This window comes from Hyalella azteca, unplaced genomic scaffold (assembly GCF_000764305.2).
Source record: "Hyalella azteca isolate HAZT.00-mixed unplaced genomic scaffold, Hazt_2.0.2 contig7624, whole genome shotgun sequence".
Classification (NCBI taxonomy): domain Eukaryota; kingdom Metazoa; phylum Arthropoda; class Malacostraca; order Amphipoda; family Hyalellidae; genus Hyalella; species Hyalella azteca.
Genome location: NW_025937745.1, coordinates 37358 through 64193, shown reverse-complemented (window position 1 = coordinate 64193; position 26836 = coordinate 37358). Strand labels below are relative to the sequence as shown.

Here is a 26836-nt window from a genome sequence, read left to right as displayed (position 1 = left end):
AGGGTTACGGGGTCCCATGGGCCCACCTCATGCTAGGGTTGCGGGTCCCATGGATCCACCGCATGCTAGGGTTGCGGGGTCCATGGATCCACCTCATGCTAGGGTTGCGGGTCCCATGGGTCCACCTCATGCTAGGGTTGCGGGTCCCATGGATCCACCTCATGCTAGGGTTGCGGGTCCCATGGATCCACCGCATGCTAGGGTTGCGGGTCCCATGGATCCACCTCATGCTAGGGTTACGGAGTCCCATGAGCCCACGTCAGGCTCGGGTTACGAAATACGTTCCGGTAGACCCGGTAATGAATAATAAACGAAGTTCGGCACCTTTTACGCGTATTTTTGGTTTTATTCGTATAATCATAATTTTTTGTTATTCGATGTCTACCTTTTTTGCTGTGGTCATCATTAAGTAAGATATCAGTGTGATAACACGCGCTGCATACGATGATGGTGAGGTCTCAAGCGTTATGGTGCACGCTGAATGCGACAATGGTGAACCTACTACTTCGCTTTCCGTATGATTGTGTGGTGCTTGTCATTGTCAGTGTGATGATGTCGGGTTCATTTAATAATTCAAAAGTCATCAAATTTATGCAAGATGAATGAGACAAGCAGGTAGCATCTCGCACCTTATCGAAAGTCGGCAGGTAAACAGAAATGTCATCGCCGTCATTGTAGCTTGACGATTTTATGAGGTATTTTTATCCTGGCGGCTATTGAACTGTTGACGACTTTATGAAGCTGTTCCCAGAATAAACATCGTTCGTGGTAGCTACTGAACGATTAACAACTTTATGAATCTGTTCCCAGAATAAACATCGTTCGTGGTAGCTAATGAACGATTATCAACTTTATGAATCTGTTCCCAGAATAAACATCGTTCGTGACGATTATCAACTTTATGAATCTGTTCCCAGAATAAACATCGTTCGTGGTAGCTACTGAACGATTAACAACTTTATGAATCTGTTCCCAGAATAACCGTCGCTCGTGGTATATACTGAACGATTAACAACTTTATGAATCTGTTCCTAGAATAACCGTCGTTCGTGGTTGCTACTGAACGATTAACAACTTTATGAATCTGTTCCCAGAATGACCGTCGCTCGTGCTAGCTACTAAACGGTTAACAACTTTATGAAGCTGTTCCCAAAATAACCGTAATTCGTGGCAACTACTGAACGGTTAACAACTTTATGAAGCTGTTCCCAGAATAACCGTCGCTCGTGGTAGCTACTGAACTGTTGATGACAGTTTCGGCATTAGCTGCGTTGATTCTAGATAATTCCACCTCCGTCTCCAGCTTCTTCACCTCACGTTCATCGACTTCCCGTTGCAGGTCTTCAGCAGCTTTCCTCTCCTCTCTCTCCCTTTCTTCGCCAAGTCTCCTTTATTCTTTACCTTTCAACACATACTTTCGCAATTTTTCCCCAATCTAACCCAAATCTGTCCCATCATTAATAAACTGGGAATCCATGGTCAATGAAATTTATTTAATCGTCTGTTAAATTTGAAGTGAAACTCGATGACTGAACGCAAAATTTGACAATCTATAAATCCCGGACGAGCCTCCATATGTGATGAGGCCGGGTACAGTTATTAATTCAAAAGTCAAAAAATTTATTCAAGATAACCCCAGCTTCTTAAAATCTTAAACTTGACAAAAATTGAAGCACTACAGAGAGGAGGGGGACTTCGCTCTGTTCTGCCGAGATAAATATATGACACAATAAACACACGCATAAAAATGACCACTACATGAAGGTAATACAATAAAGCAAAATACAATAATCCATATAGACACTAATTAAAGAACACGGGTCGCTTGCCGAAGACCACCACTGCCCTGGATGTAATGGACCATCATGATTCCTGCCTTCCGGATCGTAGCCTTCAACACTTCTGGACAATCATATCTAGGCAGTGAGTCAAACCAGCCCTCGGTCGAACGGCCACTCATCGAAGGTCGATAAATTTTGGAACAGAACTATGCTATCTGAAACCTAACCTCAGATGCGGTAAACGTAAAATTACGTAATTTAACGATGCCCGGAAGTCAGATTCGATCCGCGGTCTGGTGGTGCACGGCAGGTTTTATGCAAGGCCGGAGGAGGACAAAACTCGAGTGGTTCACGGCTGATTGGTGGATGGGTGGAGAGATCCAAGGCGTTACATTTAGTGCTTATTGGCGCACAAAATTGGTGGTGCACGGCTGCGATCCCTTACCAGAGACAAAGAGCTTTAACTTGACTGGCTAGGCCTTATTATTCCGCGCAGTAGTGTTGATAACATTCTTACAGTCTGCTAGTGAACTAATTTTTCGAAAGTGATTAACATAAGGTAAAACAAATTCTTCAGGTAATTTAGATGATTAATTTATTAATTAGTTACTATATTATTTTAAATTGTTTTACCTTTGCGTGAGTTAGTAACTAAATTTGTAAGTATACGTGAGTTTACTTGATTCGGTAATTAGTAGTTAATGATCCCTAGCAACGCATTTTTTTATCTATTTGGTTTATATGAAAAATTATTATTCAGGGAATGTAGAAAGATGATGCAATCATGCAGGGAGTAATAGTTTAGTTTTGATGATGCAAACATTGCTCGGTAAATACTTAAGTCATAAAAGTAATGTACCGCTTACATTTTATATAAGGAAATGCTTGGCGTGCGTGGAGGTCAGTTGCAGTGGTGGTCCGGGCGGGTGCGGTAACGGCGTGTCACGGCCGTCCTGCTTGCACACAAATGATTATGTAACCGTATGATGTACACTATTCACATAGACCATGTCAGACTATTCATAGATATTGTAAATCCAAACATATATATCTCAAAAATTACTTAGACCTTGCCAGTAAATACGTAGACCTAGTCGATAACTACATAGACCTTGTTAATTAAACCATACATAGAGCTATCAATGCACACGGAGACCTAATCTATAAATACATAAACCATGTCTATAATTAGTTAGACCTTTTGTCAATAAATCTTAGACCAAGTCAACAATTAAACAGACCATATATGCCAATACATACACACGCCTCGTTATCATATACATAGACCGTGCCCAACCATACTTAGACCGGCCAATGCATACTTTGACCTGTCAATACATACCTGCATTGAATGTCAATAAAATTAAATATAGGCAAAAATAATTCCATAGTAAATCATTTAGAAGGCGTTGATGAATATGATAAGGCAAATATTACCATATACTATCTTATTTAAAAAAGTCAACGTATTATCTTTGGCAAATGTTACCCTATTTTATATCATTTATTAATAGTCAGAAACCAAACTCAGGAATGGTCAAGCTGAAAAATTCAGCAAAAATGATGAAGAAATTTCAATTGTTGAACAGATCAATCTGCTGCATGAATGTATTCAATTTAAATACATTCATTATTAGAATTATTACTGACCAATTCGTAAGTATTTTATTTATTTGGTATTTATACAGTTTTTTTCATTTCTTTACATATGAAATTTGATTTCGTGTGCGGTGTAAATTTAAATTTTTCAACATTCAAAGGCGAGTTGAAGATACTTCTCATTTGCTTTGGATGAAAAATTGTCAATAAAATATTTAAAATATTTACTGAAAAAATTAGTTCTTACGTTAAAGTGCATGCCTTCTGCAGAGCATAAGCGCCTCATTGCTGCTAGGCATTCAATTATATTCCATGACATATTCTTTAATTAATATGGAGTACTATGTTTAGTAATTGATGACATTACAATAAAAATAACCATTTGTGATTGAAGGCATTTATTCATTCAGCAAATCATTCATTGCTCATTCGCATTCATTGCTTTTCCAGGTTAGGTTGGTGAATCATTACTTTGAGTATTTAACTAGGATTTGTTGTCACTATTCATGTGAAGGTAGTTATCTATACTTTTTCTCTTTTTTACAGTGAATGTAATTATCGTAAATTTGTTGTCACTGTTCCAGTGAAGGTAGTTATCTATACTTTTTCTCTTTTTTACAGTGAATGTAATTATCGTAAATTTGTTGTCACTGTTCCAGTGAAGGTAGTTATCTATACTTTTTTCTCTTTTTTTACAGTGAAGGTAATTATCATAAATTTGTTTTCACTATCTCCGACTGATACCGCCATATTGATAGCAATTTGTTTGTGGAAAAAGTGAATTCATGAATTTGTGCATAGAAATAGAAAATTCTTTTCCCTGTTAATTCAAATTAATTTTCGATTAAAATTGGAACGAAAACTTTGTTAGAAAATTATCTAAATTTGAAATTGAATTATAAACATAAAAAACAAAACCAGCAGTATAAATTTTGAAATAAAACTTGCTTCTTTAAAATTTCGCGAACAATATTCAGCACAGAAATCCTCGTTTGAAAAAATAAACAACAACAATAACAAATCAAGAGCAACAACAATAAAGGAAGTTAAAGACACGACTCTGTCAAGGGACTTCGCGCCCTATGGAGTCGCTGCTGAAGGCCTGTACTCCTTCGTCAACGAGTCTCCTCTCTGGGGCGGCCATTGAGTCACAGGAAGGTGAGTCGTCCTCTCCACAACCCTCTCAGAAAACTAAGCTAGTTTTTATCCAAATAAATATGCATTATTTGCCATTGTGTGGTTCATCTTGACACAGTTTGGCCCGGCAAAAGGATACATCAATACTATGTGCAGGAAATGTGTTATTATTTGAACAACATGACTCATTCTTTTTAGCGCATTTTCTCATTTATGGAAAAAATGCACTATTGTGCTCGCAATGTCCGTCTGTCTATCTGTCCGTCTGTCTGTCCGTCTGTCTGTCCGTGACCTCAAGTTTTCGTCGACGAGAAAATGCGCTCTCTGTCACTCACTGCAGTGAGTACTGAGTTATATTTTTTCTGAATATCAGCTTAGAGTGCAGTAAATTCCACCTATAGTGACCACCAAAGAACCTTGATATTTTGGTCCTAATATCCTGCGTGTCTGCTGAAAATTGAATTATATATTGAGAAGACTGAAATTTTATAATATGTATGTAAATATATTTATATATTTGTTACCACTTTATATTGCACCATAACTTAAAATATTATATTTATATTAATATTAATATATATGCACCATAACTTAACACGTTTGGTATAAAGTGTCTGATTTCTTGGTTGAATCAACGTTTCAACGTTGTTTCAATTTCATTTGCCTGGAAGGCGTGTCTGAATTACCGAACATGACTAAGAAAACAAAACTGTTTTTAATTTTAATTTTAGTCAAACACACACGATTTATTGAGCAATAAAGGTTTTAATTTCTTATGATTTGGAACAAATAACCGTTATTTGCAATTGAACTGCTGAGCGCTTAATTTTTTTTAAGTTTTCACAATTCTCATGAACTTAACAAATGTTCTGCCTTCACTAATAATGAGTTGAAAGAATTGGTTAATATATATGTGAGTAAAGTTATTATTATTAAACCGATTCATTTTGAGAAAACGACAGATTATTATTTTTGTGTTGTGTAGATCGAAGTATATAATTTTACTAATAATAAATGATGAGATTATTGAACCCAATAGTGAGATACTGCGTTTCAATAGCCGTAAGGTAAAGCAGCTGAACGTAAAATGCACGCTGCACAGTAGCTCCTTAGGAAGTGCATAGTAAATACACAGGATTTATACAGGAACTGTACAGGAACTGTACAGGAACTGTACAGGAACTGTACAGGAACTGTACAGGAACTGTACAGGAACTGTACAGGAACTGTATAGGAACTGTACAGGAACTGTACAGTAACTGTACAGGATCTGTACAGGAACTGTACAGGAACTGTACAGGAACTGTACAGGAACTGTACAGGAACTGTACACTGTACAGGAACTGTACAGGAACTGTACACTGTACAGGAACTGTACAGGGACTGTACAGGAACTGTACAAGAACTGTACAGGAACTGTACACTGTACAGGAACTGTACACTGTACAGGAACTGTACAGGAACTGTACAGGAACTGCATGGCCTTGAGCCAAGGCTACTGCGAGCCAGAGCTAGGCGACCTCAGCGGAGGAAGTTGATTCTTAGGCATTTAATAAATTCAATTATAGAAATGAATCTTTGGTCCAAAACCCCAATAGAAGAAATTAATCTTAGGTCCAAGACCAAAATTACAGAAGTGAAGATTCGTCCAACGACCCCTACAAATTTAGTCAAAGACCCTATTTCATAAAAAAATCTCTGGTCTAAGACTCTAAAATTCAGAAATTCATTTTTAGTCCAATACCCGAAAAATCATAAATGAATCATTGCTCCAAAACCCCAATTATAGAAACAAATCTTGGGTCCGGAATTCCAAAATGCTTAAATTAATTTTTCGTACAAGACTCCAAAATTCATTAATGAATCTTTCGTCCTAGACCCCTATTACTGAAATGAGTCTTTGGTCTAGATCCAAATTATATGTCCCAATCTTCCATAAATTAATCTTAACGCATAAATGAATCTGTAAAATGTATAATATCATCGAATTCTAAAAATTAATCGTTAGAAACTTGATAAATAAAGTCAAATCCTTACATATGCCTAAGGAGCTTCCAGGCTGCGCTAAAATTTAACGCCTCCTTCATTGTATGGGAATTCTAATTACTCACGTACGGTACGACGTATGACCTTGCAGGTGCATGTGTGTAACATGTATACGCTAGTGAAAGGAAGAGCGTGTGACGTAACACGCTCTTCGCCGGGTCATTGTTATACAGAATCACACACACGAGCCTGCCGTCATTCTTATACAGACACACACATGAGCTTGTCGTCATTGTTATACAGACACACACATGAGCTTGTCGTCATTGTTACACCGACTCACACAACTTCCTCTGTTATTTCTCGTTGTGTTGTTTCATTAGCGGAATTTCGCTTGAAAGAGAATGAGAGTCTCTAAGAAACTGCAGGTCTAAAGCTTGCATTGTTCTCTGCAGTGAAGGAAACGTCGCGGTTACTTTGTTCTCTTTCGTCATATTAAAGGAAGTTGCTAAACCTGAACGTTCTTTGTAGGCCTAAGGCGGGTCACGATGACTCACGTTTCCTATCATAAGTGAGAGTTTTGCTTCACTTGCACAACACCAACTTATGCGCAACTTATTTCTGAAGTTGCGAAACTTCTTTATACTCGAAACTTTTTTTTGCACGTTCATAACTTCAACTTGCACAACTTCAACTGGCACAATTTCAACTGGCACAACTCCAACTTGCACAACTCCAACTTGAACAACTTCAACTTGCACAACTTCAACTGGCACAACTTCAACTGACACAACTCCAACTGGCACAACTTCAACTGGCACAACTTCAACTGGCACAACTTCAACTGGCATAACTTCAACTGACAGAACTTCAACTGGCACAACTTCAACTGGCACTACTTCAACTGACAGAACTTCAACTGGCACAACTTCAACTGGCACAAATTCAACTGGCACAACTTCATCAACAAGCCGGTATCACAATAATCACCGAAGTCAACAAGCCGGTATCACAATAATCATCGAAATCAACTGTTTTTTTTTTTTGCAGTACAAATGAGTCCTTAGTTGTGTTGGCATGCCTTAGTTTTATATGTGTATAGTCTATAGTGTATACTGTACATCGTTCTCACCGCTATCACGCAATTTCGCCTCCAAATACGCAGTTCAGTTGATACATGATGATTAGCCTTGAAACCGGTCCCAGAGGTTAAGAGTCCGGTGGTGGGGCGGGGAATGAGGGGAGGAGGGAAAAAGGGGGAGGGTTGAGGAATGCCGAGAACGTATCCCGCAGCGCATTGGGTCGTATCACTGAACCGTACTATTGAACCGTATTAATGAACAGTACGTATTACTGAACCGTATTACAAAACCGTATTACTAAATCGTATTGTTGAACTATATTACTGAACCGTATTAATAAACCGTATTGCTGAATTATATTACTGAGCCGTATTACTGAACCGTATTACAGAACCGTATTACTGAATCGTATTACGGAACCGTATTACTGGGCCGAATTACTCTACTGTAATAATGGACCGTATTACTGGCCCGTAGCATTGAGCGGTATTACTGGGCCGTATTACTATAACCCGTAGCACGGAACCGTATTACTGGATCAGCTGAAATCCAGCGTTTGCTGGCTGCCAGCAGCGGTAGCATCAGGCAGGCCAGATTTTCTTCGTTCTTTTTGTTTTTGCGGTCATGAAAAAACCTCCGCTGGGTCACTTGTGCCAGTAGGCGCTGTCAGCGGGGCAGCTGATGGCGCTGTCAGCGGGGCAGCTGATGGTGCTGTCAGCGGGGCAGCTGAGGGCGCTGTCAGCGGGGCAGCTGAGATGGTGCTGTCAGCGGGGCAGCTGAGGGCGCTGTCAGCGGGGCAGCTGATGGCGCTGTCAGCGGGGCAGCTGATGGTGCTGTCAGCGGGGCAGCGGAGGGCGCTGTCAGCAAGGGCTTACAACGCAGTCTCTCCAATAAAATTTATTCCTTCCTCCCCTCGCCGCCAACTCTCTATATTTGCAACTATCTTTCCTTCTTACACTTCTTCTTACTCCCGAGGGAAGAATGAGCCCCTGAGGGAAGAACAAACCCCCGAGGGAATTACGAACCCCGAAGGTAACAACGAACCCCCGAACGTAAGAACGAACCCCCGAGGGAAGAACGAGCCCCTGAGGGAAGAACGAAACACCGAGGGTAGAACGAACCCCTGAGGGAATTACGAACCCCTGAGAAAAGAACAAACACTTATGGGAAGAACGAACCTCTGAGGAAAGAACGAACACTTGTGGGAAGAGCGAACCTCTGATGGAAATAATGGAAGTGGTATAGAAAAGAGAGTGCAATCAACATGACTGGTCGAAATTACATGTAAATTGGAAGCGAAGTTCGAGCGAAGAGGCTGAAAGTTGAGCGGCTGGGCGGTTGAAGGGGCTAAGTGGCTGGGCGGCTGAATTACTGAGGGTCTATGTGGCTGCTCGGCTGAGTGGCTGGAGGGCTAAGTGGCTGGGCGGCTGCTTAAGGTCAAATGCCAGCCTCTCGCCAGTGAAAGTGGTGGCTGAATACTCTGCCTCGGCTCTTACTCAGCTGTCTCAACTGCAAGTCTCTGTCTCGGCTGCACTTCTCTGTCCCGATTGTCTCGGCTGCACGGCTCTGTCTCGGCTGCAAGTCTCTGTCCCTAATGTCTCAATTGTCCCGAGACTTCCATTGAAACTTTGAGCGTTGAATCCATTGAGAATGGTTGAATCTTCCATTGAGACTTTGGGGTTGAAACGTCTACTCGGGTCACGTCCGCCGCCACTAAAGATGGACAATCGATGCACACTAATGCCTAACTTACGACATCCCTGATATTTAGACGAGCACCAAGGACGTACATCCATGATAAGCACCCCTGATACGCATCCCTGATATGCATCCCTGATACGCATCCCTGATACGCATCCCTGATACACATCCCTGATACGCATCCCAGTTACGCATCCCTGTAACGTATCCCTGATACCTACTTTCACTCTCGCCACGCTTCCTGATTAAATTGATTTTTTTGTGAACCAGTTTTTAGGCGCCGGTTGCCGCGCTCAAGAAGGTAACGCGGAAGTTTGACCTGCACCGAACAGTTGATCTATTTCTGCACCTGCAAAAACGGTTGCAGGTGCAATCTCATCAACATCTGTTACATTCATATTGCTGTGTTTATTCACACAGCTGTCATGCAACTCGTTGAATTCATTCTTTTTTCCGAAGCTTCTTTCTAAGTTGTCACTCTGGACAGCGTCTGCTATGATATCTTATTCTTGGCGTTGCCAAACAATTATTAATTATTTTATCATTACTTTTCAACTCGAATCTTTTCGGTAAATTGCTAAATTGTTCATACTTAAATCTTCTCTGAGAAATTAAGTATTATTTTCTACTTGAATCTTCTCAGCAAATGATTCATTGTTTCTACGTGAATCTTTTCTGCAAATACTGTTTTATTACTCAAGTCTTCTCTGTAAAATAATGCATAATTTCTTCTGTATTACCTTGTAAATACATTATACTTTTTACTAAAATTTCCTCTGCAAATCAAGCATCGTTTGAACGCAATGTATCTTTCTAAGCAGGAACCTTTTTTACGTTGATAGGCCTTGCGTTAAAGCAAAAGTATTTTCATAATAATCATATATTTTATACCTTCAAGCAAAAGTATATGAAGTATCTCATGAAACTCAATAAAATACTAAATAATCTGGTATTAATGCAATTTTTTCTTGCTGAAAATTTAAATAGAAGGTAGACCAGAAGTTCATAATTGCAATGGCTCATCGCCAACTCATATTTAATTTCGTAAAAATTTCAAAGACATTCAGCTTTAAAGACAAGCAACTCCACAAATCGACCAATTTCCTGAATAAAATTGGATAATTTTTGCCCGTTGTGATCGCTCTGTATTCTCTATAAACATTGAACAGGTTCGAAACAGAGCTGATCTCTCACATACAATTTCAGCATCGCCATTTAAAGCGGATGTAGTAAATGACACAATGAAAAATCAGAAAATTATAAAATTTAAGAACACGCATAAAACATTCTGGCTTTTTGCAGATAAAATCCGATGAAGCTGATTGATGATGGCCGACTCAATCACTATTGTAGTACGTAATGTTGTTGTCTTTCACTCACTGTTGTACTACGTACTGTTGCTGTCTTTCACACACTGTTGTACTGCCCCCAATGTGACACAGCTGATCACAGTGATACTTATACCCTTACTGCATGCTATATTTTATTCATTAATGAACAAAATAGTTTGGGTTTTATCATACAATATTCATTTTTATTATTTCCCAGCATACATGCCCGGATTTAACAGTGATCAAAGCGTACGAATGAGCATAAGACTACCAACCGTCAGAACCGAACGCGTTTAGACCGCAATTTCGTAAACCTATTTTGATTTGAACGCATATTAGTTCGTACCTACAAAACCTCATATACGGCGATAATCTCAGCTTTGAAGTCCAATATAGGGATCTAATTGTCCAGTTCATGAATGATTTGTGAAAAATATATTCAAAATATCTTCTGAAGTGATTAGTGATCAACGAGTTTGCAGGGTTCGTCGAGCGTCAGTGGGATCGGTATCGACAGCGCGTTGAAATTCCCTTATCGTGATCATCCAGCTTGAGCACCAAAAATTTATTTCACCAGTAATAACCCGATTATTTATTATCACCGCTTATTACCATTCCAGCGCAGTTTCTGCAACGTAGAATTCACGTTAAATTCCTCAATTTGCGTGGTCAAAAATGCGTTTTATGTATGTTAGCACGTTTCATATAAGTGCACGTTTATAATAGAGTATCGATAATACGAAGAACGCGGTTAATGCATCAATGATACGCAGTTCGGTTAACGCTTCAACGATGAGTATTGCAAGGTAAAGATTTCGCTGATGTGAAGTTAACAATATGCTTAGAGATAAAAATTGGAAAATACAGTATAATTTTTTTGTATATTCTTATTAACATTTTGGAAATGTTTATACTAATTACGTATAGTAATTTGGGCAATATAACGTGTAGCAACATTTGTATTCTTATTTGTAGAAATATTATTATTGCTATGAATTGCAATATTGTTGATAATAATGTAAGCAATATTGTAGTCTCTGCATGGCAAGCGTTAGGCCGGAAATGGTTAAAGCAGCGTGGTCGCTGCACGGCTGACCTTGCATGTGTCATGTGTGTTGTGTGTGTCATGTGTGTTGTGTGTGTATTGTGTGTTGTGTGCGGCATGTGTGTTGTGTGTGTCAAGTGTGTTGTGTGCGGCATGTGTGTTGTGTGTGTCATGTGTGTTGTGCGTGCCATGTGTGTTGTGTGTGTCATGTGTGTTGTGTGTGTCATGTGTGTTATGTGTCATGTGTGTTGTGTGTGTCATGTGTGTTGTGTGTGTCATGTTTGTTGTATGTGTCATGTGTGTTGTGTGTGTCATGTGTGTTGTGTGTCATGTGTGTTGTGTGTGTCATGTGTGTTGTGTGTGTCATGTTTGTTGTATGTGTCATGTGTGTTGTTGTGTTGTGTGTGTCATGTGTGTTGTGTGTCATGTGTGTTGTGTGTCATGTGTGTTGTGTGTGTCATGTGTGTTGTGTGTCATGTGTGTTGTGTGTCATGTGTGTTGTGTGTGTCATGTGTGTTGTGTGTCATGTGTGTTGTGTGTGTCAAGTGTGTTATGTATGTGCCATATGTGTTGTATGTGTCAAATAAGCCATGTGCAGCATGCCTGATGCCTAATGTACATGGTAGCTGATATAAATCTTAGTAACATATATAACTTATGGTAGCAGAGCAGCCCTACAGTGTTTGCCGAGGTGCTTGAAGGTGCTCTACAGTGCTTGCCGTATTGTTGACAGTGTTATGGCAGTGTTGACAGTGTTTTGGCAGTGTTGACAGTGTGTTATGACAGTGTAGTCAGTGTTTCATGACAGTGTAGTCAGTGTTTTATGGCAGTTTTGACAATGTTGGCGCAAGTGATGGAACTAATTACCCCCAGTCATGTATGTTCATGTATGCAAGTAAATAGAGGGCATGTATGTATAGCCTCGAGGCCAAGTGTGGCCTCGCTGGCACGTGCCTTTCCATGTGGCATATGGCCTTTTTCTGACCACGTACCCTCACGTATTTGTGTTGGATGTACCCTTGTCCTAACACCGTACGTTCCTACGTACATTAGATGTACTCTCGTGCTGGTACGTCTTTCTCTAACGCAATACCTTCCTTTATTTGGACACGTTCCTACTTACACCAGATGTGCCCTCGTGCCTGTTACGTGTCCTTGCCTAACTCTCTCTTATGTAAGATGTACGTGTCGTTCGAGGCCTTAGTTGCGCGAAGGAAAGCTTCATGCCCAGTTGATAAATTCCCACGGCCAATTTATGGCCGTCCACAGCCGAAATTAGGCCCCCATGGCCGAATCATGCCGGCCTTTAGGCAGATCATGGCCGCCCATGGCCAATTTTTGGCAACCCGCAGCCGCAAAAGAGCCACCCACGACCGATTCATGGCCGCTCACGGCCGAATAATGACCGCCCATGGCCGATTTATGCATTTCCATGGCCAATTTATTGCTTCCACGGCAGAATCAGGACCTCCCACGGCCGATTAATGACCGCACACGGCCGTGACCTGTTCTCACTCACTCCCTAATTAAACACCTTAACCAAATAACCTCCAGCCATTCCTTGACCTCACGTAAACTACCCCTGAAGTTTCTCCTCGGTCCTTTAGGTCACGGTAGACTGGAGGGTAGATCACGGTAGACTGGTAGGTAGGTACCGTTAGGCTGTTAGGTAGGTCACGGTAGACTAAAAGTTAAGGCACGGTAGCCTGGAAGGTAGTTCACGGTAGACTGGAAGGTAAGTCACAGTAGACTGGAAGGTAGGTCACGGTAGATGGTCACGGTGAGTCATCTACCACCAATTAATTTATCTACCAATAGAGATATCAAATGGAGATAAGTAGAAACTGCTGCATATATGTTACAGTGATTGTATAATAGTATAGAACAATATTATAAACCAAAATGCCAAGATACCGCGCTTGCTTCTCAAAAACATCAGAAAATTTTAATTTTCACATCATTACACGTACAATATTAGTTAGTACACATCATCATTTGAAGTTTGAAAACTATCAAAAATTATCATTTAATGTTAAAAACATTTATTTGAATTTACATGCTAGGGTTTTTGGCTTGATTTAACATAGCCACTGGTATTACTTGCTTTATTTAAGAATATTCGGGGTTAAATATGAGTTATTAAGGTTATTCACTTGCAAAATGCTATTATTCATTTCACTGTTTAATGAGACATTTGTTCTGTACTTTACTAGCTGTTTCAAATTATGAATTCCGAATTGTGATTGGCGGTAAAAATAAATATTTATTGGCTGAAACCCTGTTCAATAATTGGCTAAAACCCTGAACGGCGATTATTTGAAACCGTAAATGGTGATTGACAGAAACCCTTAACAGTGATTGTCTGAAAACCTGAAATTTAATTGACTGAAACCCAGGATTGTGCATTGGCTAAAACCCTGAATGATGATTGAATGTTGCCTGTAACGCACTTCGCTGGTTATTTCGAATTCTAAATTTTATTAAGTGATTTGGCTGAATCACTTGATGGTGATTGGCTGAATCACTTGATGGTGATTACGTCGCGGTATTTCCCGAATCCAATTCAGGGTCACAGGATCGGCTGAGTCATCGTCGAGTCCCTCAATGTCATTTCAATGTCAACAGGAGCGAACGACCCGGACTCTGCGGATGGGAATTCGTATCGCGGGATACGGAATCGTTATGGATCCTGGAAAGCGATAGAGAATTTCAGGAGATGTGAAAAGATAAAATATTCGGAGAATGTAACCGTTAATGTCAAAGGATTACGAAAGCATATTCTTCAACCCCGCCCATTGTCGGGGCTCTGAGGCTCATAAATGAAATTGTTATAAGCAGTAAAGAAACAACTTTATGATATAATACGATGATATCATTTAATATGTTAATAGTTTATAGATATAAATAGTTCTACATAGGTAGTTATTATTTAGTTAAAAATGTAGATAGTTATTTATTCATTTATAGCATAAGATGTGATAATAGTTTATAATGCGTCAATACACAAGATCTATTGAAGATCAAAGAAGGAAACTTGTTAGCAATTTCCCTTTTTTTCAATATATCGAACAATATTTCGCTCGTTGCTATTGTCAGCATTTCAAAAAGCAGGTTTCCAGAATAAATTTTAATATATTAACGACTTTTCGAATAAAATTTATTCTTTATCAAACAAAATTTAGGTTTTGCAAAGCTTATATTTTGCGATTTTGAACTGATTTAAGTGCAGGTATTATGGAAACATCTCGAAAAAGTTTTATCCATAATAAAAAAGTTGGTGGTTTTGTAAGTTGATAGCTGGAGACTCGTCCTTTATGATGAAGGCTCATGAGTTTATACATAATGAATAATTAATTAATTATACATAATGATGCTGGGGCAGGGTTGGGGCACCGCGTGGTGATGCTGGGGCAGGGTTGGGGCACCGTGTGGTGATGATGAGGCGGGGTTGGGGCTCCGCTTGACGATGCTGGTGCACATCAAGGAAGGATAATATGCGGTTTTGTCCAAATTTTTAAGTGAAATTTAAGAGAATTGATTTTTAAAGCTGCGCGCAGCTCAGTCATGTGATCTTCATCCTGAAAAACGGCAAAAAGGTCGTCCGCGCATCCACAATAAAGCTCGGGCTTTATCTTTACGTCAAATAACAACCGGTTTTCAATTTCGCGTACGATTCGGAAAATGATGGACACAGAGGACTGTCAATATGAATACATCGTTACTTTGCTGATAAATTTTTTATCTAAGTTCCGGAAATATGATTCTGAGTTACAGAGTCGGCGGAAATATAGGAACAACTTTTTAGGAAGCGATAGGGCCCTAAAGTTCCATTTGAATGATTATATTTAGCAATTATTTCTAAATTTTTACCAGATGGAACGTTGGTAAAGAGGCTAGTGGCGTCAAGTAAAGCCTATTGCGCCGAATCTCCAAAAAGTCGTCTTGAAGTCTAAGTAAAAATGTCTTTGGGATGTAAGGTTTTATTAAAGCATCCAATTACTTGGCTGACCTGTACATTAAAGAGCCTACTCGATCAATTATTAGTCAGGGCGGGTTTTTCTAATGATACGTAACATTTCCATAAAAATAACATGGAGAACAACTCCCATTGATCAGGGTTAGTTTTTTTGAGTCAACCTATCAACGGAATAAGTTGTATTCATTAATTTATTAACTGTTCTTTTGAGTTTTTAGTTTGTTCTAGTCATACACCACGGAATATAGACTAATCCGATACGTTTTCACTTATTCTGTAAATAAAATCAGTTTTTTTTCGTAAATGACCAAAATTCGTACTACGAACTTTCGTACGACGGTTATCTCTGAGTTGCTGTGCTGCCATGAGACTTCAGCTCGTGATCGTCTTTCAAGTTCGGGTTTAATTTTTTTTGGCTGTCGTTCATAAGTTTCAACAGAGAATCATACAACAGTTCGATTTTTTCATGTTTTAGTTGAATTTGGACTTGAAATCACAATTAAATCCAAAGAATAACTTCGACAAACTATACCAAATGCATTAATAGCATATGAAACAGTAATGGTAAATCACAAGTAATTAATATATTATACGATAATATCATATCGTTAATACTATAGCATCAAAAAAGAAGTGAAACATATACAGCGTCGTCAACATGAAGCACAATACTACACGTTTTAAGTTAATATAATGTAGCTTATAAGCGACATGCCCTCCTCATGTGACGTAAGTGCGACACTTCCTTCTTGTGCGGCCTTCATGCAGTGTGCGCAAGCGCAGTTTATCTTTAGACCACTGCGCGTAGTTTGTTCTTTAGACCACTGCGTGCAGTTTATCTTTAGACCACTGCGCGTAGTTTGTTCTTTAGACCACTGCGTGCAGTTTATCTTTAGACCACTGCGCGTAGTTTGTTCTTTAGACCACTGCGTGCAGTTTATCTTTAGACCACTGCGCGTAGTTTGTTCTTTAGACCACTGCGCGCAGTTTGTTCTTTAGACCACTGCGTGCAGTTTGTTCTTTAGACCACTGCGCGTAGTTTTGTTCTTTAGACCACGGCGCGCAGTTTGTTCTTTAGACCACTGCGTGCAGTTTGTTCTTTACACCACGGTGCGCAGGTTGTTATACATAGCACTGCACTCAACAGGTCCTGAACAGTTGTTAAACGCACACACAAACACTGCTGGGCCTACAGTTTGCCCCACGTTAATTAAAGGCTCCACATTTTTGCACGTATTTATATTTTTCTGGTAATCATTCCTAAAAATCGTATTTTTCGGTAGAATTTTTTTGCCAAATCCCAACCCCCTGAGCAGAACAACATTTTGTTATTATCTTCAGTTATCGCCTACACATAATATGGTATATTCGAGTTACAGGAAGTTAGACATCGGCCGTGACTTTTACCGCACTCAACTCTTTTATTTATTCTGCAACTCATCTTCACTGGACCTGAGTACCGCGGGTACTGAGTATCGAGGATACTGAGTATCATGGATACTGATTATCATGGATACTGATTATCATGGATACTGATTATCATGGATACTGAGGATCATGGATTCATGGATACTGAGAATCATGGGTACTGAGCATCATATCATGGATACTGAGTATTATTCCATGGATACTAAGTATCATAGATACTGAGGATCATATCATGGATGCTGAGTATCATAGATACTGAGTATCATATCATGGGTACTGAGTATCAATATCATGAGTATCATGTCATGGATACTGGGTATCATGGATACTGACTATATACTGACTATCATATCATAGATACTGAGTATCATGGATACTAGGTATCATGGATACTGAGTATCATGAATACTAAGTAGGTACCATGTATGGGCTACTGAGTATCATGGATTCTGAGTATCATGGATACTAAGTGTATCTACAAGTTTTATGTCATATAAATGTACCAGACTCTACTCTTTATACACACTGACTAGTATAGTGACTGAGTGACTGACTGCACTGTTCTCATTTAATTCAGACCAATAAACCAATACTAAACCTAAACTGAACGATAACCAAACAAACCTAAAACGACTTTAAACGAGACTTATGTTATGAGAAAAGCTAACACTGTTTGAAGTAAACATGTGCACAATTCAAATATTTTATTTCCATTCACTGCATTTAACTACTTTATATATATAGTTTTATAATTGTAACTGTTTTGTTTTTAGTTTTAAATTCACATACTTAAGGATTGAAATTAAATATTCTAATTAGAATTACTAGTATTAGGGTAGAAAATCTACCCTAATGTAAATCTACCCTACACATGTAAATTGTATAATGTGATTAATATATAATAGTCAAATAGTTAAAGACTACTTATAGCCTTATAAGAATTAGCTAAGCTGCTAGCTATGTTATATGTACAATGTATTGCAACACTTGATGCCTCTCTACCAAAAACATACAATTCATTGGAACTTAATATACACTAAGACTAAAGGCAACAGGTTTATGTTCCAATTTTTCATAGAACATTTATACTACACCATGAATAACAATACCTCAAAATAAATTGAAGACTTGCACTTAATATATTTAAATATATAAAAAATCAATATAATCGAAAAAAATAAAAAAAAATCATGATTTTTTATAAAAAAAATCAAGTGATTTAATCACATGATTTAATCATTTTGATTTAATCATTGCCAACCCTGATTATAAGTGACTATTAAGATTTAAATTCCTGGAAATTAAGAAAAATTAGCATATCGCGTATACAAAAAATAACATATTTTGACCTGAAGAAATAAATACTTGATGGTCGCGTTACAAAAAAAGAATACATAAGTCTTGTAGAGCAATATTTTCTCTTTTAGATGATACTATGCACAAGCAGATTCGGGCTGACTATTTTCTAGCAACTGGCTTTGAACTTCGGTAAATTTGACCATTTGTGCTGACCTTGACAAATTTGAAGAGATCCTGCAGGACGCCTTAAGGGTCTGGGAAGCTGAAAATCTGGCTATATTATGTCCAGCACAAGTATAAAACTGGTTCAAAAGTTCAAGTCCATATCTTGATCTGCAAGCAAATTGTTGCAGTCTAAATATTGGACAAAATTTTTTGCGTTGAGTCAAAACAATTTTTGAAGTACATTTTGAGTCAACTTGTTTTGCTGAATTTTGCATCAGTAATGTTAAAAGTCCTTTATCAGAATCAGCACCAAAAACTGTACAGGGTCTCATTATACTAGCCATTTTTATAAATTAGTTTCAATTTTATTGGACCCCAAAAATGGCATTTTGTCTAATGGTGCGCGCACGTGGACTGACTACCCTTCAGACAAGGAGCTCTAGATCAGCAACTATTGCAGCTAGAGGCCTAATATTTCAGAAAACATACTTTAGGACTTCACTAGTGCTACAGTTAATGTATGAAGAAAATTGGTGACATGATGGTGGGAACTTTTTTCAATTTTAGACCACTTGGCGTGGAATGACCCTCATGGATACCGTCATCCGACGAGCACGCATTATTCCTTATCAAGTAAAATTAAGAGTTTAAGCGCTTAAAATTCGCTTAATTAATTTTTGAATGACAAACATTAAGAAATTATGGAAACAACTCAAAATTTAAAACTTAAAACTGGATAGGTCTTGATGGATATATTTATGTATATCACTTCGCCGCGCTTCCCAAGCCCTATTAAAGTCCTCCATCCAATTATCGCCGTCTCATCGCCAGTTATGAAAAATATTGAAACATTAACAGCTTATTTATATTCATTTATTACAACACTTCTCTTTAACTTCACTTCTTGTTGTTTGTTTGTTTGTTTGTCTGCCACAAATCTTATAATCGATATTTAACACGCTTCTACCTGTCCAATCGGTCTGAAATTTTACACACTTGCGTAAAGTTGGAGACAATGCATGAATCAATTGACGGAATAAATAATTTTGTAAATTAAATTTTTTTTTTTTTAATATTAAAAAAAATTGACAAAATAATTTTGTCAGCTACAAATCTTTTAAATAATATTTGACACACTTCCACCTGTCCAATTGATCTGAAATTTGTGTGAAGTCGGTGGCAATGCATGAATCAATTGACATAATAAATAATTTTGAAAAAAATTTTATATGTGAAAAAACTTTGAAAAATTAATTTTTTTAATTTTCGAAAATAAAATGAGAATTTCATTGTACATCTTTGACATTGGAGACACTGGATTCTTTAGAAGTGTTGTCTTTAAAAAAATAATTTTTAAACGTATATTATTTCTACTATGGCATCTGCATTCAATATTTACTGCTTGAATATTATTTAGTTTCGATTAAATTTTAATCACTGATTTTCATGCACAAGGGCAGTAGTCACTGCATTTAACATGACAGCAGCCATTGCAGTCAAACCATTACTGTCGTCCTTCACAAAATCAGGTCAACGAGAACAAAAATTTTACGCACAAAAAGCTGTTGGAACTCCGGAACTTCGACAACACTCCTCGTGTTGATGCGTGAGAACACTCCTCGTGTTGCTGAGTGAGAACACTTCATGTGTTGGTGCGTGAGAACACTCCTGGTTTTGGTGCGTGAGAACACTCCTCGTGTTGATGCGTGAGAACACTCCTCGTGTTGTTGGTGCGTGAGAACACTCCTCGTGTTGGTGCGTGAGAACACTCCTCATGTTGGTGCGTAAGAACACTCCTCGTGTTGGTGCGTGAGAACACTCCGCAATATATAGTAAACTTCAAGTGTCCATATTGATTTTTTCCAGCGCCGATTTTCGTATTAATTTTATAAGTACTTTTTTACACTCATACTCGCGAATAAAATTTTGTTTTCTTACGACATAAAATTTGGCCCAGATTATCAAGAATTTCCATAAACATCTTCTTATATACGTGATCACAAGCCCCGTGTAAACTGAAATTCTTCCTTCGTCCCTTTCGTCTTCCCTTTCCTTGCCCTTTCCTTCTTTCCCTGCCCCTTCCTTCTTTAGCTTAACTTTCCTTTTCACTTTCCCACATCATTGACTCGATATTCTGCCCCTAGCGGTCGTTGACCTCACTTTCACTTGCTGCCTTAGCATGAACAGGGACGGCAACTGCATGAGCCGGGAAGGAAAATGCGTGAGCAGAGAATGAAAAGGCATGAGCAAAGATGGAAAGGACATGAGCAGGGAAGGAAAAGGCATGAGCAGGGAAGGAAAAGGCATGAACAGAGAAGAAAAGGACATGAGCCGGGAAGTAAAATGCGTGAGCAGAGAATGAAAAGGAATGAGCAAAGATGGAAAGGACATGAGCAGGGAAGGAAAGGGTATGAGCCGGGAAGGAAAGTGCGTGAGCAGAGAATGAAGAGGCATGAGCAAAGATGGAAAGGACATGAGCAGGAAAGGAAAAGGCATGAGCAGGGAAGGAAAAGGCATGAGCAGGGAAGGAAAAGGCATGAACAGAGAAGGAAAAGGCATGAGCAAAGATGGAAAGGACATGAGCAGAGAATGAAAAGACAAGGCAAGGGCATCAAGCAGGGAAGGCAAGGGCTTCTGCAGGGAAGGCAAGGGCATCTGCAGGGAAGGCAAGGGCATCAAACAAGGAAGACCAGGCGTAGTAGGGTGTTATGCTCCCTGTATTACCATTAAATATGATGAAGCAAATCATGCACCGAATAACAATGAGGATTTACTGAAATTTATACGAGCATTAACAATGCCTGCGCGAGTAGCATTTTCATGAATGTTGAATTTAAATTTTTACCGTTGGATTGTGCGTACAGTTCATGGGGTTGATTATACCCTTTGAGTATTAAGTTATGTATAGCCATTTCCTTTGTGTTTAACATACTCTATAAGCATTAGTCTACAGCCATTTCTTGTGTGTTGAATATACGCTATTAACGTAAAGTTGGCTGTAGCTCAAAAGATCTCCATGAAAAAGAATTAACATGTGACTACCCTCTCCCTAGAAAGGGAAGTTCGAAGGGCCAAAAAAGCTCCCTGTCGCTATGCAAAAAAGTTGCGATTCCGCAGTTTTTTGGCACCCGAACGTCCGCATTAGCGAATGCAGGTCGAACGCTGCTGCTGCTGCGCAAGACGTGCGAGAGTTTGCGTAGAGTATCTTGCGTAATTTGTACGGTGTGCTTCAATGAGTCCTTTCCGGTAAGATTTTTAGAAGGGATACATACCTTCAGTGTATGTGATAATCTCACTATCGTACGTTGTATAATAGTATGCAGCTCATCTTGTGGTGTGATGCTTCCGTTAAGTATGCGGGTGCCTGTGTAGAATATTTCTGCGCAGAATCAATGCAGCCTAGTGCAGAATATATTGTAACTCACAGTTTGTTGTGTTGTTTTCGTTTGTGCGCGGTGTCAGTGTAGAATATTTGATGCAGTCTTGAACTTTAGGGAGGTTTTAGCAAGTGGGGTACATAAGATGTTGAAAGTCGTCCTTCTACGTGCAGAGTTTTAATTAACTTGGGTTGGTCCGTTTTCTGTGTCACAGTGTCGGACGGTCCTGCTCATTTGCAGTGCTCTGTGCCTGTGTACAGGTTCTGTGTGGTTGGAAAGCCATCTGTGTTTTGAGTGGTGTAGTGTAAAGTAGGTAAACGTAGCAACTTTTCCCCTGTTGTGGACTCAATGAGTCCAGGGCGGAATTCTGACACTGAACATGCGAGCTGGTAGACGTGTCGTTTTGGAATAGCGGATATCTCCGTATGCGTTAGCCAAGTCTTCCTTACTTGTTCAGAGGTAGACCAAGGAGGCCAAGGTATGATGTACAAGATAACTTTTTCGTTGTAATGTAACCACCGATAACTCAGGTGAAGCCGTGTCGGTGTATCAATGTAGAATTTCTTCCACTCATAGGGCATGAATTTTCGACTATGTGATTCCACCCCAGAATATGCTCAGAAGAATGGATGCCTTCGGTATTATTCGGTATTTTTTAGTTTTGTTAAGTGCCCGTTAAGCTGAACGATTAGTTATGTGTATCCTAGTTAAAGGATTTTAGGATTAGGGATAAGTTACGTGATTAGGGACTAGTGACGGCGTTGAAGACTAGTTACGGCATTAGAGACTAGTTACGGCATTAGAGACTAGTTACGGCATTAGAGACTAGTTACGGCATTAGAGACTAGTTACGGCATTAGGAGACTAGTTACGGCATTAGAGACTAGTTACGGCATTAGAGACTAGTTACGGCATTAGAGACTAGTTACGGCATTAGAGACTAGTTACCGCATTAGGGACTATTTGCGGGATTACAGACTAGTTTAGGACTAGTTGCGGGTTTAGGGATTAGTAAAGTGATTAGTCTACAGCAGCTAATCGGTTCAGTTTGGTACACATGAGTAGGGTTCGTAACTTCATTAATTGGTCAAAACGAGCGCCAATGAATAATTCATAGTAGAGGTAAAATATGACTCAAAGTTATGAATGGTATGAAGAAAATCTTAAACTAAAATCAAGCGTATTAACTGTGTCATGAATAGAGATCAATTTCGTTTTATTTAAGCCCTTAAATAGTGACTCGCTGGTAACTATGTAATCGTTGTAATCGTCGCAGGTTTTTCTGTTTTAACTGTTACTAGATTAACATATCTAACGCTCCAATTTTTTGTCGCAGATTTGGTTGACCCAATATTCTCATCCACCACCGCAATGTCACCCACCAACCACGCGGCACCCACTTCCCCAGACGTGACGAGTTACGCTCCATCCAGGTTTTCAGGTTTCGGTTTCCCTTCATCTAAATCCCCAATGTACCTCATTAATTCCTCCCCCAACGCCTCCCCCAGCATCGTAAACCCCATGGATGGTCCTGGCTTTAGTTGCCTTTCACAACAATCGTCTAGCTCTACCAGCAATTTCATTTATGATAACAAACAAAACTTGCAATTCAGCCACTCCGAGAACAACAACTGGAGAGAGTCCAACTGCTGCCAAGACATCAGCCAGAAAGAAACATGCAAGTCCTGCAACCAGGCTATGAACAACGCCAATGCCACGAGCAGCGAAACAAAGGATTTTAAGGAACCAAAAGACCTTCTGGGGCCAAAAGATGATGTATCCGTCGAAGAAAAATTTGATGGACTTACATTAGAAGAAAAGGAGAAAGAAGACCTCCTGCACCTAGGACCTGGAGGATACAGCCAGTGGCGGGGAGAAGGAGGAAGTGGGACATGGGTCCGCAAGATGGGATACGGGGAGCGCTTCATGACAGGGTCCACAGATTACGGCTGCATGTCGACAGTCTACAACGTCTGGTTTGAATCCAAGGCGGAAGTGGGGCTGGATGTCATCCGGAGAACCAGTTATCTGGTCGCCAGGTACGTATGACACGAAGACAACCAAGGTAAAGGTCAGGTAAATTGTATTTTGTGCTGTCTTAATTTTCCTCGCATTTTGAGTAAAACACTATGGATATGTGCCTAATGCACAAAAAAATAAAGTTAACAACAAGAACATCAGGATTTGCTTCGACATAGTTGGTCTGAGTAAACATATTATTAAGCATCATATTTATTTGAATGCGAGGAATTCAGACTAATTCTACCAGTCAAAACAATGTACATCTTGATATATTTAATTTTAATTTCAAAAAGATTGATGCAATGATTCTTTCTTCCTTAATTTGTTCTTAGTTTCTTAATTTGTTTATATTATGCATTAATTCATTCAAATATTGCACAGAAAACTGCCTCACCTGAGACTGGTGGTGGGATATAGAGATGGTGAGCTCTGGTTCAAAGAGATGGACGAATTCAAAGTCGACGTGGAAGAAATATTCACGGAAGACATCATGCACACGTTTGAACTTTTGCTCAAAAAAAAGTTCAACTTCGAAGATGGACCGTTATGGTTCGTCCGGCTTGTCAAAATCAACAACAACGATTCAACCAACACCCCTGTCGTGAACCCTGAAGCGAAGTACCGTTTTGTTTGCTTGTTCGGCTTCCACCACAATTTCAGCGACGGTACGACCAACATGAAATTTTGCAACGTGTTCCTAAATGTCCTGAATGACGTTTTACAAGGAAAGCCTATTGACATGAAGGTGGAAGCTCATCTCAGTGAACCATTCCACGACCGCATGGCCGTTCGCCTCAAGAAGTACTGGTCAACCCACGCGTGGATGGTCACGTACTTCTGCAAACGCTTTTACAAAGGCGTAATAAAATACGGCCGCTACACGAGCAACTACACAGACCATTTCAAACAGCCCGTGAACGACGAGGCATCTACACGTATCATCCCTAGGGAGCTAGACGAGACCACAACGAGCAGACTCATGGCGAGATGCAAGCAAGAAAAGACAACTTTGAATAACGCCTTCACAGCTGCTGCTAACATTGCCCTTTACAAGCTGATGCTCGAACACAACCCCACACTTGAGTCAACCTGCTTCGGGGGCATCCAGACCGTTAACATGCGCCGCTACTGGACCAAAGAACAAGCCAAAGACGCTTGCGGTTGCCACATTTCCACACTAGACGTTGACATTCCCACCGACAAGAAAGACATCGATAACTTTTGGGCTTACTCACGCAGAATCGGCAACATCATGCATGACGAACTTAACGTCTCGAAGCGAGGCATCAAACTGATGCTGGTATCAGCAAGACTGCGGCTCATACTTCAAATCAATACTCTTATGGAGTATATTGGTTACCCGTCAATGAACGACAACCACTTTTGCGTCACCAACATGGGTGACATCGGCAAGCAATTCCCGGGAACAGGCGAGGTAGTGGATGCAATCCGCCTTCTACGGGCAGTGACATGTCACTACATGCCGAACTTGTGCCAACATACCTTACACACCTTCAGAGGGCGCTTCTGCTACTCGCTGGACTACTACCCTCAGAAGATGGAGCGAGCGAACGCTATAATCTACGCCGATGCCGTTCTCAAAACCCTCACAGATGCCATTGATGCACCAACCACAAGTCACATGTGAGAAAGTGTCTTCGTAGTCAACAACGCTGAAACTAAGAGAACTAAAATAATCTTTACTCGTGATGGAAAATGCTCAGTGTTTCCTCTTGCTCATAAAGCTTTATATTAAGTCATTGAGCACCTATGTCTAAATATGTGTGGTATGGTCTCACACGGCACTAAACGTTAGAAATGCTCAGTTCACAGACCTGTGCAATTGTCCAATGAAATTTCGGCATTCTTATCCACATTCGTGATCGTGAAACTTAGCTGTTAACAGCAGGGTCCTGAAACTAGTTAAGCGCTTGGCAACATTTACTTGCCTTCCACTAAAACATTTCTGCTCCACTGTAACACCTACTGGACCAATACGTATACCCTACTTGTACTCCGCCCACCTACCTAATACTACACCGACTTTTACTCCACCACTGCGCCCAAGTATCCCTGGTAGAAGTGAAAACATTACGAACACTCTGATACTCCAACACTCCAGTATCGGTCTCCTCTAGGTGCAATGTAACCGCGTTATCGAGAATTACGTTTACAACAATGTATGTTATTATAGAGATAACGCTTATGTTTGTCATATTGAAGATAACGTCAATGTCATATTGAAGATAACGTCAATGTCATATTGAAGATAACGTCAATGTCATATTGAAGATAACGTCAATGTCTGTCATATTGAAGATAACGTCAATGTCTGTCATATTGAAGATAACGTGAATGTCTGTTGTATTGAAGATAACGTGAATGTCTGTTGTATTGAAGATAACGTGAATGTCTGTTGTATTGAAGATAACGTGAATGTCTGTTGTATTGAAGATAATTTTAAACCCGAGGCGGCTAGAAAGTCACCTTGTAAAACTTCGCGTTGAACTTTCAATGATATTACCGTATATCAGATAAGATGAGTTACGATGTGAAGATTCACTGGTGACGCTTAGTTTGAAACTAGATTACAAATACTTCCGTGCGCAGCGTCATACATAGAACATGAAATGTGTTATCTTATTTGTATGTGTGTGTTAGCATTAACGTGTAGTGGCCGGTGACATGAAGGTTATAAATAATATGTATGCTCAGTTATTTATTAGTCTGTAAACCATCTACCACTCATGGCAGGATACCCCTCGTAATGGCAAGCTTAGGACAATAGTGTCACGTTCAATAATCGTTACTAAGTTTGTAATGGCCGTATATCCGTTAGATCGTCACACCGCGTTATGTTTGAAGTAAAATTTCTCTTAACATTTTTTTCCTAGAATGTCACAACCA

At 39.6% G+C, this 26836-nt stretch overlaps 1 protein-coding gene across 2 annotated transcripts; it reads left to right on the top strand.

Moving 5' to 3' along the window:
* The first annotated feature begins 4050 nt into the window (after positions 1–4050).
* Positions 4051–26836, top strand: LOC108666520. Of its 2 annotated transcripts, none has more exons than XM_018153407.2 (3): positions 4051–4538; positions 23244–23946; positions 24311–26836. In XM_018153407.2, exons 1-3 carry the CDS (start codon positions 4463–4465, stop codon positions 25575–25577), a joined length of 2046 nt encoding a protein of 681 aa, XP_018008896.1. In that variant the 5' UTR covers positions 4051–4462; the 3' UTR covers positions 25578–26836. The 2 variants fall into 2 exon arrangements, with proteins under 2 accessions (XP_018008896.1, XP_018008897.1); XM_018153408.2 differs by lacking the exon at positions 4051–4538 and adding an exon at positions 22173–22385.